Below are 15,901 nucleotides of genomic sequence, written 5' to 3' on the forward strand. Positions count from 1 at the left end.
TGTATCTTATGTTTTATTTGATTTACACATATGGACCATTTTATGACTTAGGCTTGCTTGGGTTAAGTGATGGAGTTTTAGGACCAATTCTAACTTCTAAGGACCAAACTATCTACTTAAGATTCAAACCTACCTAAGTCACACTCTAGGGTTTTAGGTCAATGTCTTGGGCCAATAGCGTATCTTAATTCAAAGTCCAATATATATATATATATATATAGTTTGGTTGAACCAAGCCTTGTATGAAGCAATAATTTTGGTCACCAAAAGCCCAATCGCTGAAACCCTAGGCCCAAAATTGGTGTCTAGTATTTAATCGTACTGGTATTATAAATATCCATTTAATTTGTACGATTATTCACACTAGAAAACATGGTTAGGACTAATGGGAACATATTGATGGATCCTAATTGGTTTGTAAGGTCCTTTAGACTTACTGTCAACTTAGGCCTAAATACGACTTTTAATGTAGTGGCCTTGACAGCAGGCCCATTGGGCTTTCACATGGTCTTTACTTATGGAAGTATTATTCTTCCATTATGTTCAAATGTCTCCAATGCAATGGGTAACTTTAATGTTCCATAGCTATGACAAATATACCAATACAATGATGCCACTAAGTTATCACAAAGGTTAACTAGTCATAGGCCAAATTATATTAAAATTTCATAACTCGGCCTAAAATTTGGATTGATGGGCTTCCAAGAATGACATCAAGCCCATAAATGATTTTATTTCCAGCGGCTAAGTTAATCAGGCCCAAAATATCATTTAGGTTGTTTGAGTCGATTTTAGGTCATACATACAAAGGTTTTGGTATAATTTCCTTATGGCCCAAGATGGTGCTTCTTTTGGCCCATGAATCAACTTGATTGAAGGCCAAGATGACGGAACTAATTTGACACCAACCGGACCTCTTGTCAGCCTAATGGATCTGATTTTGAGCAAGTATAGACATGTTATTATATATACGAGATGTCATGCTAAAAAATGTATTAAAAGAAAATTGGTCCACTAACTCTTGGTGATTATAGGGAGGTCTTTAATGAGCCCCACTTTCACAAAATCTCATGGCCACAAGGCCTTTCGGACAGTCACATGTCCAAGAGCCAACTGGGCTCGAATCGGTTGTTAAGACCGGTCCTATGGTGGAATCGTGTGGGTGTCCACATGCAGCACTGGACCCCTATCCTAGGGCCATTCATACATTAAAAAAGCAAGGATGGTAGGCCCTGCAAGTTTCTCCAACATGTCAGCAAATTATGCAAAGTTATCACTATTATGTCTCAAGTCACATGTACAAGAATTTATCATTAACGGTCCAGATTTGAGTTTAGCCTATACTACACTTATGATTAGAGTAAGGAAATGAATTTTCAAATATGAAAAGAGATCATAGCATGGGACATATGGATGGTCAGATCTAACCAAACTCGTGGCCCATCATAAGGCAACATTTGGGTGTGATCTTTGGCCGTCCATAGATCTTTTGATTTGTGTTTGTTCTTAGACCCAGAGATATGCCTTTCTAACGGTTTAAATGGCATCTGATTAATGCCTAATGTGGGCCATTTTAAGATCATATTTAATGGTTGGATATGTCCATCATAACCGGTCCAACAGTTGGTAAGTTCACACGTTCAAAGATGTTCATGGTGCAACATAATATAGAGACTTGCTAGCAGGCTGTAATAATTGATTTTGTGACAGTAAATAGGTCTGAATTTTGATCCATTCCCAGGCCATTTTCTATCCCAAAAAGATATTTATCAATGGTTTAGATCAACCCTCCTTGGAGACCCATTTGGACGGTCCAAATTTGGCCGTCCAATGATCTCAATTTGGGCATTATTTTCTAGATCATTCCATGGTCCAGATTGCTCCAAAAATTGGGATTTTCCATGGACACCAACGCATCAGAAAATGGTGTTTTCAAGATGGTTTAGGGATTGCCAGACTTTAATTAAAAACTATAAGCAAGTTTAGGCGTCCACCTTTTATATGGTTGGATTGGATCAACGGTTCCAAAGTGGATTTCATCCCTTGGAATGGCAGCCACTAGTTTATCGAGATGTCCAAAATCATACAGGGAAGGAACTTAAGGAGAGGTGAAATAATAAAACAAACAAATAAATAAATGTAAACAATACACACATTGCTTACCTCTCAACGTGAAACACCTCCCACCTTTTCCTAAACTCCTCTCTCTCTCTCTCTCTCTCTCTCTCTCTCTCTCTCTCATCCAGCCCCTCTTTGGGTGCGTGAGCTCTTTAAAACAGCCCTAAGAGAGATCTTGTGGGGTGTAGCATAGGTGTAGTTTACTATCTTTAATATATAGAGCTTATCTCCTCCCCAATCAAAGCTAGTGATTTGATTTTGGCCATACTAAGTAAGTGTTGATTCTTCGGGACAAAAATTCTGTAAAAAGCATAATTGCACGCTAGGGGATTCGATCCCACAACCTACACTCCCCAAGCAAGCTTTCTTAACATAGAGTGGAAAGTTTATATATTTTTGTAAGAGTCTTAGAATGAAATGTGTATTTGGAAACCTTGGTTACTCTCTCCATTATCAAGCTTCTAAATCACTTGTCCTCATGACAATGTAGGTATAAGTAGGGAAACATGCTATGTGATGAACAATTATACATCATGTACTCTCCTATAAGCAAAAGAATCATTATAGAAATCAAACGGTGAATTTTATAAGTTAATCAAGAGAACTGGATTGGATCGTCTGTAAATGTTCATTTATAGCAGTTTTCCCCCCAAATTTACTAGGTTCACTTCTAAAGTAGCAAGTTACAATGAATGTTCCATATATGTTCCTCAAACATGTTAGTAATAACCAGTATCTCGAAATTACTGTTCTTGCATGTGATCCAAAAATAGTAGGCATTCTAAAAATGGAAAGTATCCAAATATGGCAAGTTATGAAAAGAAAAAATTTCCCAATTTTTCTAGGATATTACGTTCTACCCTTAAGAAAATTTCGTCTTTGAAATTTCACTTACCTAATCAACGAACAGGCGTGGATATTTTTCCCTTATCTCTTCCTTGCGTTCCCAAGATGCCTCTTCCTCTCCATGATGCCCCCATTGGACTTTCACTAAAGGTATGACTTTTTTCTTGAGGGTCCACTCCTTTCTGTCCATAACACGCATCAATTTCTTTATATATGAGGCATTTGCATAAATCTCTAGAGGTTTCCAATCAATAACATGTGATTCGTCCTGTTCATACTGCCTCAGCATAGACACGTGAAATATATTGTGCACTGACGACAAATGAGGTCGTAGGGCCAACCTGTATGCGACAGGCCCTATCCTATCCAGATTCTCGAAAGGTCCAATAAATCTGGGTGCCAGCTTTCCTTTCTTCCCGAACCTCATCACTCCTTTCATTGGTGATACTTTTAGGAATACATGATCGCCACTTCAAATTTTTGCTTTCTCTTGCGGTTGTCGGCATAGCTCTTCCGTTCTTTGATAATAGCCACCTTTTCAGATGCTACTTGAACCAAATCAGGACCCAAAAGGGTTCCCTCTCCTACTCCTGTCCAACAACTCGGTGATCTACATGGCCTCCCATACAATGCTTCATGGGGGGCCATTCTAATACTCGCCTGATAACTGTTATTATATGCAAATTCAATAAGAGGTAAGTATTGATCCAAACTTCCTTTAACACGCAAGCGCGAAGCATATCTTCCAAAATTTGGTTAACTCTTTCCGTTTGCCCGTCTGTCCGAGGGTGAAAAGTGGCTACTGTAATCTAATACGACTCTCATGGCCTTTTGAAAACTCTGCTAGAATTTTGACATAAACCTAGAATCTTAATTAGACTCTATAGATACAGGTACTCCATACAATTTCACTACCTCATTGATAAATAATATGGCTAGCTCATCCAATGAAGATGTAGCATGAATATGGTATGAAGAAATACGTGGACTTAGTCAATCGGTCGACAATCACCTAGATGGCGTCATGACCTTTACTTGTCCGAGGTAATCCATTGATAAAATCCATCGTAATATATTCCCATTTCCACTTTGGAATCTCAAAGGATTGCAATTCTCTTGCGGGTCTTGGATGCTCTGTTTCGACCTGCTGGCATGTGAGGCATTGAAATATATATTTCCGTAATTTCTTTCTTCATGTCTAAGGGTGAAAGGTGGCTACTGTATCTAATACGACTCTCATGGCCTTCTGAAAACTCTGCTAGAATTTTGACATAAACCTGGAATCTTAATTAGACACTATAGATACAGGTACTCCATACAATTTCACTATCTCATTGATAAATAATATGGCTAGCTCATCCAATAAAGATGTAGCATGAATATGGTAGAAAGAAATACGCGGACTTAGTCAATCGGTCGACAATCACCCAGATGGCGTCATGACCTTTACTTGTCCGAGGTAATCCATTGATAAAATCCATCGTAATATATTCCCATTTCCACTTTGGAATCTCAAAGGACTGCAATTCTCCTGCTGGTCTTTGATGCTCTGTCTCGACCTGCTTGCATGTGAGGCATCGAAATATATATTCCGTAATTTCTTTCTTCATGTTCGGCCACCAATACTGCCTTCACATATCTTGGTACATCTTGTTTCCTCTAGGGCGCACTAAATATTTGGTCTGATGAGCTTCATCCATGACTTCATTATTTAATTCTTCAATATTTGGAATGCATAATCGTCCCTGAAATCTCAAACCTTCATCTGTACCAACCTGCTGTTCTGACTTTCTTTCTTTAATGCCATGTCTACCAGCTCTTGGATCCACGGATCCTGCCGCTGTGCTTCTAGAACCTTGCTCACCAAAGTCAACTGTACCACGACACTAGCTAAACATCCACGTATCCTTTGTGGCTTCTCCTGAATATTAAAATCCTTTAATGCATTAAGCATTTTCCAAAATTGAGTCCTCATCTACGCCGCGACTCCCTGTGACATTTGGCTTAGGGCATCTGCTATTACGTTCGCCTTCCCAGGATGATACCGTAAGTCGAAGTCATAATCTTTTAAGAATTCCATCCATCAGCTTTGCCTTATGTTCAACTCCCTCTGAGAGGAGATACTTTAAACTCTTATGATTTGAGAAGAGCCTGAATCTCTCCTCCATAGAGATAGTGTCTCCAAAATCTTTAGCGCAAAAACGATAACTGCCAACTCTAAATCATGAGTAGGGTAGTTTTGCTTATGCACTTTTAGCTTCCTGGATGCATAAGCTATAACTTTACCCTGTTGCATGAGCACACAACCTAACCCTTGATGAGAATCATCACTATAAATCACGAAGCTTTCTCCACCGGAAGGTATGGTCAAAATGGGCGTCGACGTCAACTTCTTCTTTAATTCTACGAAAGCCTTTTCACACTCCTCGCTCCAAATGAATTTCATGTCCTTCGTGGTTAAGTGAGTCATTGGAGCGGCAATACGAGAAAATCCTCCTATAAACCTCCTATAATATTCGGCTAGACCTAAGAAACTATGGATTTTGGACACATTAGATGGTCTTGCCCACTTCCACACAACTTCTACCTTCAATGGGTCCATCGTAACACAGTCTTTTGAAATAACATGATCCAATAATTTTGCTTTCTCCTGTTAAAATTCACACTTCTTTGCTTTAATATATAATTTGTGCTCCCTCAATGTCTGAAGTACTACCCGGAGATGTTGCTCGTGCTCTTCCTCCATCTTGGAATAGACAAGAATACCATCAATGAACACTACCACAAATTGGTCCAAGTACTGTTTGAACACGTTGTTCATCAAATTCATAAATACTGCAAGTGCATTTATTTGACCAAATGGCATCACCAAAAATTCATAGTGCCCATATTGTGTATGAAAAGCTGTTTTGGGGACATCTTTTTCCTTGATTCACAACTGGTGATATCCTGACTGTAAATCTATTTTAGAGAAATGCCTGGCTTCTTTCAATTGTTCAAACAGATCATCAATTTTGGGCAACGGATATTTATTCTTGATAGTCACTTTGTTCAATTGCCTGTAATCAATGCACAGCCTCAACGATCCATCCCTTTTCACAAACAACACTGGGGGTCCCCACGGTGATATATTGGGTCTAATAAAGCCTTGATTCAATAATTCTTCAATCTGATATTTCAGCTCCTTCAACTCTATAGGTGCCATCTGGTACGGAGCCATCAATATGGGTGTTGTCTCAAGTACCAGGTCAATCTTGAAATCTACCTTTCATTTAGGCTGTAATCCCTGTATCTCCTGGAAAACATCCTGGAATTCGCACACTACACGAATTTGCTTAACGCCTACCTTCGGCTGCTCTTCCATAGTTGACGCCAACATATCCTCCAAAGGTCTATTCCTTCGCATGCCCTTAAATTGAAAAAGAGGCTGGCCCGGAATATGGAATGCTACCATTTTCTTGTGGCAATATACCTTTGCATGGTATGCTGCTAACCAATCCATTCCTAAGATGACTTCAAAGTCCTTCATGTCCATAGCAATGAATTCTCTGGGAAGTTCAATTTCTCCAATTCTAATGGGACAAGCTTTGCATATCTGATTTAAGGTTTGAGATTTTCCTAATGGTGTGGCAACTATGATTTCTTCTTCTAGGTTTTCAGGAGTTTAACCTAATGTGTGAACACAGTCCCTTGATATAAAAGAATGTAAAGCTCTCAAGTTAAATAACACTCTAACAGTAGATGAATAGGTAATAAGAGTACCTTCCACGACTTTGTTTGGCGCATTCTCTACCCTTGGAGCTAAGGCGAAGACTCGTCCCTGAGCTGTCTACTACTGCAGTGCTAGTCCTCCATTTCTAGCTTGCTGAATCTGAGGTGCTGGGCTATCTTGCTGAGGTTGTTGCTACTGCAGTCTTCCTGGACGGTTTTGGTTCTGATATCCACTGGGTCGGTGCAGCTGCTGCCCTCCTGGTCTTTGTTGGAAATTTCCCGGCTGTTGCTGAAAGTTTCCCAGCCTCTACTGGTAGTTCCCTTGCCTTTGCTGGTAGTTTCCCAGTCTTTGCTGGTAATTCGCTGGCCTCTGCTGGTGCTGATATCCACTGGGCCTTTGCTGATAATGCTGCCTCTGGTTCTGCAGTTGTTTTTGGAGATGCGGCTGAATCAAGAGGTTACAAGTATGCATTGTATGCCCCTCCTTGTTGCAATTGAAACACCAGCCTCAGAAACTGTGTTGCCTGTGCTTGAGCTGCGGGTCTAGCTAGCGGCTGATTCCTTTGTGAATTGGCTTGAGTTAGAGCTGTGTTAAATGTGAACCTTCCCTTTCCCTTCTGATCTCCCCTCAGGTCTCGGCCATTCCAGGACTCCTGATTATCCTTTTCAATTATTTGTGCCCTCTGTGGTGTGTGAGTATGAATGTTATGCTGGTCTGGAAGAGTATGTTATAAATCCTAAAAGGGACTAGACTGTCGTGCGCATTTGTTATATCTACTAAGCAACGGCAAAACATCTGTGTGGATGTGAAATACATGTATGCAATAGAATTAGCAAACATGTAACCGTGTTTCTCAAAATGTGTGATAAGTACCAATAATTGCTTTCTTCTAGACAGTTGTGTGGTTATAGCAAATTGTATGTGTTGTCATGGATTGGTCGTAGGCACGTAGCCACCCTATAATTTTGAGTTTCTTTCTTTCTTTTGTTTTATTTTTCCTAGTGCAGTAAATAGGAGTGGAAACATAGTGTATTTGTGGAGAATGAGAATGTCCCTTCTGCTTATTGCACAAAATATAAATTTCGTTTTTTTATTTTTATTTTTATTTTTTTTTAAATTTTTTACTTGGTTATGAGCTCTTGAACGCGCCATATCAATTTTTTAAATTTGCTTGATCTATTTGATTGTGTTTTTTTTTTTTTTTTTGATTTGTAGTCTTTGAGATTCCAAAATGTAAGTCTAGATTGACTGAATCATGGGCACCATTGTGGGTATAAAAATGACATTTATTGGATGATTTTTAACTGTATGATTTCGCCATTGTATTTGTCAATTCTTGTTTTAACCATATATTTTAAGGGAAGGAATTGGGTGGTCAGGATCAAGTAGTCAGTGTAATTTTTGGGCTACTCTCCAAATTGAGGAGCAGGATTTGGACATTCTGGTTTGATGTGATGTATACCATGATTATGGTGGATGAATTGCCACCATTTAGTAAAGAGACTGGATCTAGCGTCTTTCCAATAACATTTAGTACATGTTATTGAACTTTATAATAGATAAGATTGGTGAATGTGTATCTCAATCTGAATTGACAAACAAAGAAGTGCCTCATGGACGGGTCAATGATACTGTCAATGGGCTATTTTCCCAACTGTTGCCCTCACTTTTCTTGACCGCTCAATAATGGTGATGGATAGTAATAAACTTCGACCATTGTGTGTTTTTGGGTCAGAGCTCATTCAAGAGGTGGTCCACCAATGAAATGGTCAGAATCCATCAGTGCCGGGCTGGATGACATTTACTAAATGGTATCTCAAAAATGTTGATATAGTCTGAAGATCAAACTTCCTAGAAAGTGAGGGAGGTCCCTGTTGCATCGAGGCCCAAATCTCCAAAGTCCAACCTGTTCCTAGATGAATGGATATAATTGGGCAAACTACTTTAATTGGTAGTCTGTGAAGTACCATCCTTTTACCTTTTTCTTTTTGCATCCATTTACATCCACTCTACCACGCTTTGAGCTACACCTCTTTTTTGGTAAAACTTGCAGTCCTTGGAGATGGCATCTCCATTACCTTTTTCTCTAGGGTCCTCCATGCAAATCATACCCTGGTTTGAATACTGGCAGTTTCTGAAAAACTTGGGTACAGATACGTGCATTGTTGTCCTTCCAATATATGAGAATGCTATTACTAATGGTAATTTGAGGCTGATATCAGTAGATAAGTTGTTAACAAAACAGTCCAAACATTCGTAACTACATGGTATTCAATTGTTTATTATTTCATATGTATTCACACACACACACACACACACACACACACACACACACACACATTCATGCAAGCATGCATGCACACGCACGAACACAAACAAACAAACAACATGACAATGTTGGTTCAAGCCCGTAGCTCAATGGTAGACGGGGTGGATTTCAATATTGAGGTCTCGGGTTTGAACCCACACGCATGCCCACCCATGTTCACACACACACACACACACAATGTAACACAAATATATTATATTATATTGAAAAGTTTGTTTAAATAGTTAATAAAACAGTAGGATACAACTAAAACTCTATCCATGTTTTGTATCTTGCTATATTACTTACCCAAATTCACGTTGTATCCTCTGGATGCTCGTTCTCCATCTTTTCAAGCAATAATAATAAGAAAAAAAGTCTTCTGGATCCTGTTTGTTCATGGCTATACAGGTATCTGGTCATTGATGCAAACTACCTTTGCACATTCTGGGTCCCACATAAGATATACTTACAATCTGTTTTATTGCAGGCTTGTGCTATATACAACAATTGGTGGCCAATGTTATCAGGTTCTGATGAATCAAAACTCGCTCTTTGCAAAGAAGGAAAAAAAAAGGAACAAAAACTCGCTAAAACCAAATCAACTTGTCTTAATTGACTCGGTTTTTGATTTGGACATTATGACTCAGTTTCAGCCATTTAGTTGGTCTTGGAAAGGGCTGAGTTGTAACTTTTTTCCTCGGTGAAATGCACTTCAAGTATAAGAGGGCTTTGGTGATTGTTATAAAAATGTTGATTATATAATGGCTGACATGATTGCATTGCTTCCACAGCTCTCATGTATGTGTTGGTCCCGATGCCATGTCTATTCTTCGGTGGTGGCTCCACTCAATTCTTAACTAGCAGAGATGGTGGGGGGTGAGTTTGTACATTGAAGCTCTTTCCTTTTTCATGATTTATTTTTAAATTGTCTAAAATATCTTTGAGAGTTGAAACTGCTAGCTCTGAAGCTTATCAGTCCAGTGTTCGGGAACTCGTACATGACTTGGCCTTTGCCTTTAGGTTTTTGAGTTTGCCTAAGATGGTTAATGAGAAACTCGCAGATTCTTGTGAAGATGTGGTTTAGTTGTTGAGGAACTTGGTGTGTGCAAAATCCATGTTGTTCATTTGCTGGCCTCCCATTTGCGTGCCTTGGCCCAAAAATTGGTAGCTCGGTTTGTTGGGGATAATGCGCACTGTGAGGGTGTTCCGTGTATATGAGGGTATTCTTGTAATTTGTAATTCTAGAATCTTCCTAGGTATTCTTTTAGATAGCCTAGAGAAGATTTCTAGGAATGAACTTGCTATGAAACTTATTACTATGGAACTCCGGGAGAGAGTGATTGAGCAAAGATTAACACATGAAATGAATGTATTGAGAAGTCAGTTTGGATTTATGTCACGAAGGTTGGCCATTGAGGCTATTTTCCTGCTTAGATAGCTTATGGAGAAATATAGGGAGAGGAGGAAGGATCTCCACCTGGATCTTTATTTAGAGAAAGCATATGATAGGGTCCCTAGAGATAATTTGGTGGGTGTTGGGAAAGAAAGGAGTCTCAAGAGAATATATTGACATGACTAAGGGTAAGTACGAGGGAGAGCAAAGATTTGACCACTAGTGGATAGACAAGTGAATTTCCAATTACCGTAGGCCTATACCAGGGCTCAACATTGAGCTAGTATATTTTTGCATAGGTTATGGACAAGTTAATCAGGGATTTATAGGAAGAGATTCTGCAGTGTATGTTGTTTGTAGATGAAATAGTTAAGGAGAGGAGGGAGAGCTAAACATAAAGCTAGAACTGTAGGGTGATGCTTTAGATCTAAAGGTTTTAAAGTCAGTTAGACTAAAACATGGTATATGGAATGCAATTTTAGTAACAATAAGAGTGGGCAAAAGGAATTAGTTGAGATTGCTGACCAAGAAGTATCCAAAATGGTCATTTTCGATATCTGGGGTCAACAATTCTTGAAAGCTGAGAGATTGAGAATGATGTTGATCATATAATTTAGAGCTGGGTTGATGGAGTGGAGATGTGCCTCTTTAGTTTTATGTGATTGCCACATACCAATCAAACTGAAGGGGAGATTTTATAGAACTATAAGACCAACCGTGCTTTGTGGGGAGGAATGTTGGGCAGTCAAGGCACAACATATTTATGGGATAAGTGTAGCTGAAATGAGGATGTTGAGATGGATGTGTGGAAAGATGTGGAAGAATAGAGTTAGAAATGAACGTGTTCAAGGCAATTTAGGAGTAGCACCAATAGGTAAAACAAAGATAAGGAAAGTAGACTTTAATGGCTTTGACTCAAATCTCTCTTTTAAGACCCTCACCTTAGTATAGGAATTAAAAGAAAAAAGGGAAGAAAAAAATCAAAATGAAGCGAAGAACCCATCTCTTCTGCTTTCCCAATCTCATTGCTTGTTTTGTTTGATTGACTAGCTCTAGATTGCTTTCTTTGCAAAAGCTAACTTGTTCCTATTCTCCGGGCTATGTCAATGGCTCTATTTCCCCGCTTATTTCTTTCTTTTCTAAAACCTATGATTCTTCCTCAATATCTAACTCAACATATTACTTGTGTGTTAGCTTGGTTGGCTTTGACACTTCCACATGCATTTCTCGTGAAATGTCCTTCTCTGAAGCTCCAAAGTCTTCTGCAATTAATTTGAAGTCTCAACTCTGAACGTGGAAGCGTCACGACTCCATCTCTTCTTAAGCAAACTTCATTCTGTATGTGATGCTTTGGCCAATACTCAGCAACCAATTCCCAACGAGGACAAATTTCTCTATGCCCTTGATGGTCTTGGACTGGAATATGACTCTTTTGCCACTCCTGTCAATATCCATGCCGTGTTTCAACTACAACCTTTCTTTAATTGGGAAAGCTCATTAATCCTCTCCTATAAATCCAGTGATGATCTCTTCTTTAATTTTTGGCTCAATGAGGTGACGGATCTCATGGTGGATTTTTTCACTGTGGTGGAGGTTGGTTTAGTTGTAGTGATGTCTGAGGTGGTCATAATGGATGATCCTATTTTGACACTCCCTAATGTCAGTAGGGTTTGCTCATTTTATGGCTGGACTACTAGGACTGACTTCCTTGCTATCCACTCTTCTGGATTCCCTCCCCCATTTCAGCCATCTTGAACTTTGTCAATCTAGTCGTGGACATTTCTAGATCTATGCACAACAGGAATTTACCATCTCATCTGCTATAATCTCATGCTGATAGAATATAACTCTACCTTCCTCAACGATGCTATAATTCTTGAAATCTTGTTGGACTCGAATGGTATTTGGACATAGGAGCATGCATCACATGATCTATCTTTCCCTGCCTCAAATCACAGTACTGATTGCATCATGGTTGGTGATGGCATTCGCTTGTTCTTTCCCATGTTGGTGATGCGACTCTTCGCTGATCAACTGTTTAACATGGACCTTATGTTCATATCTGTCCACTTTTGCGGTTATGACTTACAGAGATGATGTTATGTCGACAAACCTGCAGATTGGAGAACTGCTGCATTTTGTGTTTATCTAGGCAAAATCTCATCTCTTGCAGTGCAAACTACTGCATATTGTATTTATCCAGTAAAAAATCTCATCTCTTGCAGTGCCGAGAGCCAACCCACCATTTCTTGATATAGAGCTAAAGCTGAATAATGGTCTCTAGCTTCCAAAGCAGCTGACCCCACCTGAATGTGTTGTATTCTGTGGCTTGGGTACCTCTCAGCTCTTATCATTTTGTTTTGTCACAATATTAGTTCGACATAAATGGCTTTGAGTTAAATCTTTCATGAGCTCACCAAAGACAGAAAGATTGACAACCACTTTGTTTGAGAGAAAAATCTGTTAGTCAAATGAATGTGCCTTGTCTGACCTCTCAACAAAAGCTTGCTCACTCACATCTTTGCCAAAGCTTGTGAAGAGACTGTTTTTAGTGGATCAAGAGCAAGGTGACCATTGTATCTCTGGAGACGCTCAAACCTGAGGACGGAATGTTAAGGGAATTTGTATTGTGTGAGAGAGACCATGCCCACCCTTTCAGGTGTTGTGACCGGGTTGACACCTTAACATGGGCTGGTACAGGTGTATGGTGTGGCCCATATCCAAGGCGGGCCCTACATGATGGACGGCCCACATCAAGGTGTGCCCCACATGATGGATGGCCCACATCAAAGGTCGACCGTAATGATGAGTGGCTCATATCCAAGGCGGGCCTTGCATGATAGACGATCCACATCAGAGGTGGGGCCAACATGATGGATGGTCCACATTAAAGGTGGGTTCCACATGATGGTTGGTGGATATTGAAGGTGGGCCCCACATTATGGACAATAAAGGTGAGCCCTATATAATGAATGATGCGCATTAAAGATCAGGCCATAAAAATGAATGGCCCACATCCAAGGTGGGCCCTGTACAATGGACGGTCCACACCAAAGGTGGGGTCCATACAATGAATGGTCCACATCAAAGGTTGGCCCCATATGTTGGATGGTGGATGTAAGGGGGACCAAACAAACTTGAGGGATAATTACTTACCATGTTGGAAACCAAACATGCTTTTCAACTTTTTGATTGATAAGTATGTTCATTACCAAATGTACTTATCACTGAATTAGTAACCAAGATAAGTTACTTATGGCATAAGTAGCTTATCCAAAGTAACTTACGATCCAAATGCCCCTTCAACGTGAGCCGATATCAATGTTTGGCCTGGATGTTGCAGATTCTTCATGGTGGGCCCCCCACAACCTTTATCACACTGGCTCTCTAACGCAATCTTGTCTTCTGTGTGGGTGAGAAGAAGTGGGTGCGGGCGACTTCCAAGGAGTTGGGACAGAAAATTTCTTCGGGTTTTTTCCCCTCCCAACGACTAATTACAGGGGCAAAAATCTCCAAAAGATACTCGCTTTATATATAGCAGTGTTTTAAATAGCTACGCTGTGTAGCGTGTAGCTTACGCTACGTAGTGTAGCTTAGCCTTAACACTACGTAGCTCATGAAATAGAAGTTCCATGTAGCCTATACTACATGATAATTTGCATACACTACACGCTACATAAAATATGTTACACGCTATGTAGCTCACATTATAAGTTATTTTTCACTACAATATTAAATCAGTTAATGTTTTCAATGATTTGTTACGTTTTTTTTCAATAAAAATTAGCTAATCTTTTCAATGCTTTTAGCAACATAATATAGGTAGCAATATTAAATCAGTAATCCTAAAAAAATATTAAATCAGTTTCGTTGCTCTTTCTTTTACCTTTATACTTAATTATTGCCCTTTCCTATTACTATAGGTTGCATTTGATTGCACCAAATATCATGAAACTTTTAAATTTCATTATTAATCATCCTAATTTGGTGCAAAATATCATGAAATTGGGACAACCAAGCACAACTTTCATAAAAAATATAGAAGGAGCATATAGTTTACGCTACACACTATGTAGCTTACGCCTCGCACTTCAAAGGGGTGAACACCACACTATTCGCTATTTAAAACACTGATATATAGTATAGATAAGTAGATTTCTAGAAATTTCCTAGATAGGCTTGAGAAGTCTGTAAAGTATATACCTTTGTATCTTTTTACTCATTCGATAATTCAACTCATCCAACGGTTTTTCGTGGCCATCAAATTGGTGATGCGGGTGTATATTAAAAGTGGAAGTCTGGTGTTCGAGTGCCAGAACAAACCAAGTTAGAGTCACTTCATCGGCCTGGATATGGCATGCAGAGGGGCAGGGTCACTGGTAACCATAACACTGCTCATCCACTCCATATGTTCCCAGTTACCTGGATTGTGGGTTGCTCTGGTACATAATACAGGAATGGGCGGTACACTATCTCCAATACGTGGTATGCTAGGGGCAGGGTCATGTCGGTTGTTCCGACACTTGGTAATATGAAGTATGCGCAATATAGTAATATATACAAATTGATATTCCATTATTATAATTTACATATGAAGTGGTAAATATTATTACTGTAGATCCTGCATGCATCATATTATGTGCTTCCTATACATGCTCAATATAAATTTACATTGCAGCTTAATCAATGATAAGGGTAGAGAATCATAACCTTCAGAACAGTAAAAATAGCGATCCAAATCACCAATGATCTGGATTGCATGGTTCGGAATGGAAAACATAGTGGTTGATGATCTAGATGACATTGCCACCCGTGAATTGGGGAGGGTTAGATTCCTCCTATCAGTGTCACAAATACTGCCAAAATTTTGAAACTCTAATGATAATAATGCAAAGAATACAGCAAATGATATTATACTACTGCAATATTTTCAAAGTATCGTCAGATTTTTAAATATCACCATTTTATTGTGATATTATTGGACAAAATAGTAAAAGTCAAGGAATTTGTTATATATTTAAACTTGTTATTAATTACAATAAATATTTTTAGTTTTGGCAAGATTTTCCTGATAATATCCCGAGAAAAATCTCAAAATTTGAAAAATCCCGAGATATTTCAGAGAAATTGCTGAGAATGAGATTTGTCACTATGCCTCATCCACGTGGGCCTAAATTCTTATATATAAACTTGGATTGGAATCTGGCTTTCGTACTTGGAGAATGGTCAAAGGCCGTGTTTGGATGCGCTCTCAAATTGAATTGCAGTTGTTAGCCTAATAAAGTGGGAATAACCAGATCATGCTTTCATTAGCATTCATATTGTGGTCTAGGTTCCTTTTGTAGGATATTGATCTAAGGTTTATGATCTTCCAACTGGGAGGTCTTTTGGGCACTTCAATCACAGTGTGACCCATCAGATCAATGACCTGGGTTACTGAACCATGGTTCTTCATGTAGATCTCATGGTTACCAACATTGATATAAGGTTACGCTTTGCATTTTCAGATACTTTGTAATGG

General features: G+C 39.1%; 1 protein-coding gene across 4 annotated transcripts in view; it reads left to right on the plus strand.

Moving 5' to 3' along the window:
- Positions 1-15,901, plus strand: part of LOC131235675 (vacuolar protein sorting-associated protein 55 homolog) — a 32,729-nt gene that overhangs the window by 14,953 nt on the left and 1,875 nt on the right. For 3 of the 4 annotated variants that reach the window (XM_058232958.1, XM_058232957.1, XM_058232956.1), the window contains 2 exons: positions 9,475-9,514; positions 9,779-9,863. In XM_058232958.1, coding sequence (XP_058088941.1) covers positions 9,475-9,514; positions 9,779-9,863 — 125 coding nt within the window. Of the gene's footprint in view, positions 1-9,368; positions 9,396-9,474; positions 9,515-9,778; positions 9,864-15,901 lie in introns of those variants that run through there. The other variant, XM_058232959.1, reaches the window with a different exon arrangement.

This window comes from Magnolia sinica, chromosome 19, assembly GCF_029962835.1.
Source record: "Magnolia sinica isolate HGM2019 chromosome 19, MsV1, whole genome shotgun sequence".
NCBI classification, from domain to species: domain Eukaryota; kingdom Viridiplantae; phylum Streptophyta; class Magnoliopsida; order Magnoliales; family Magnoliaceae; genus Magnolia; species Magnolia sinica.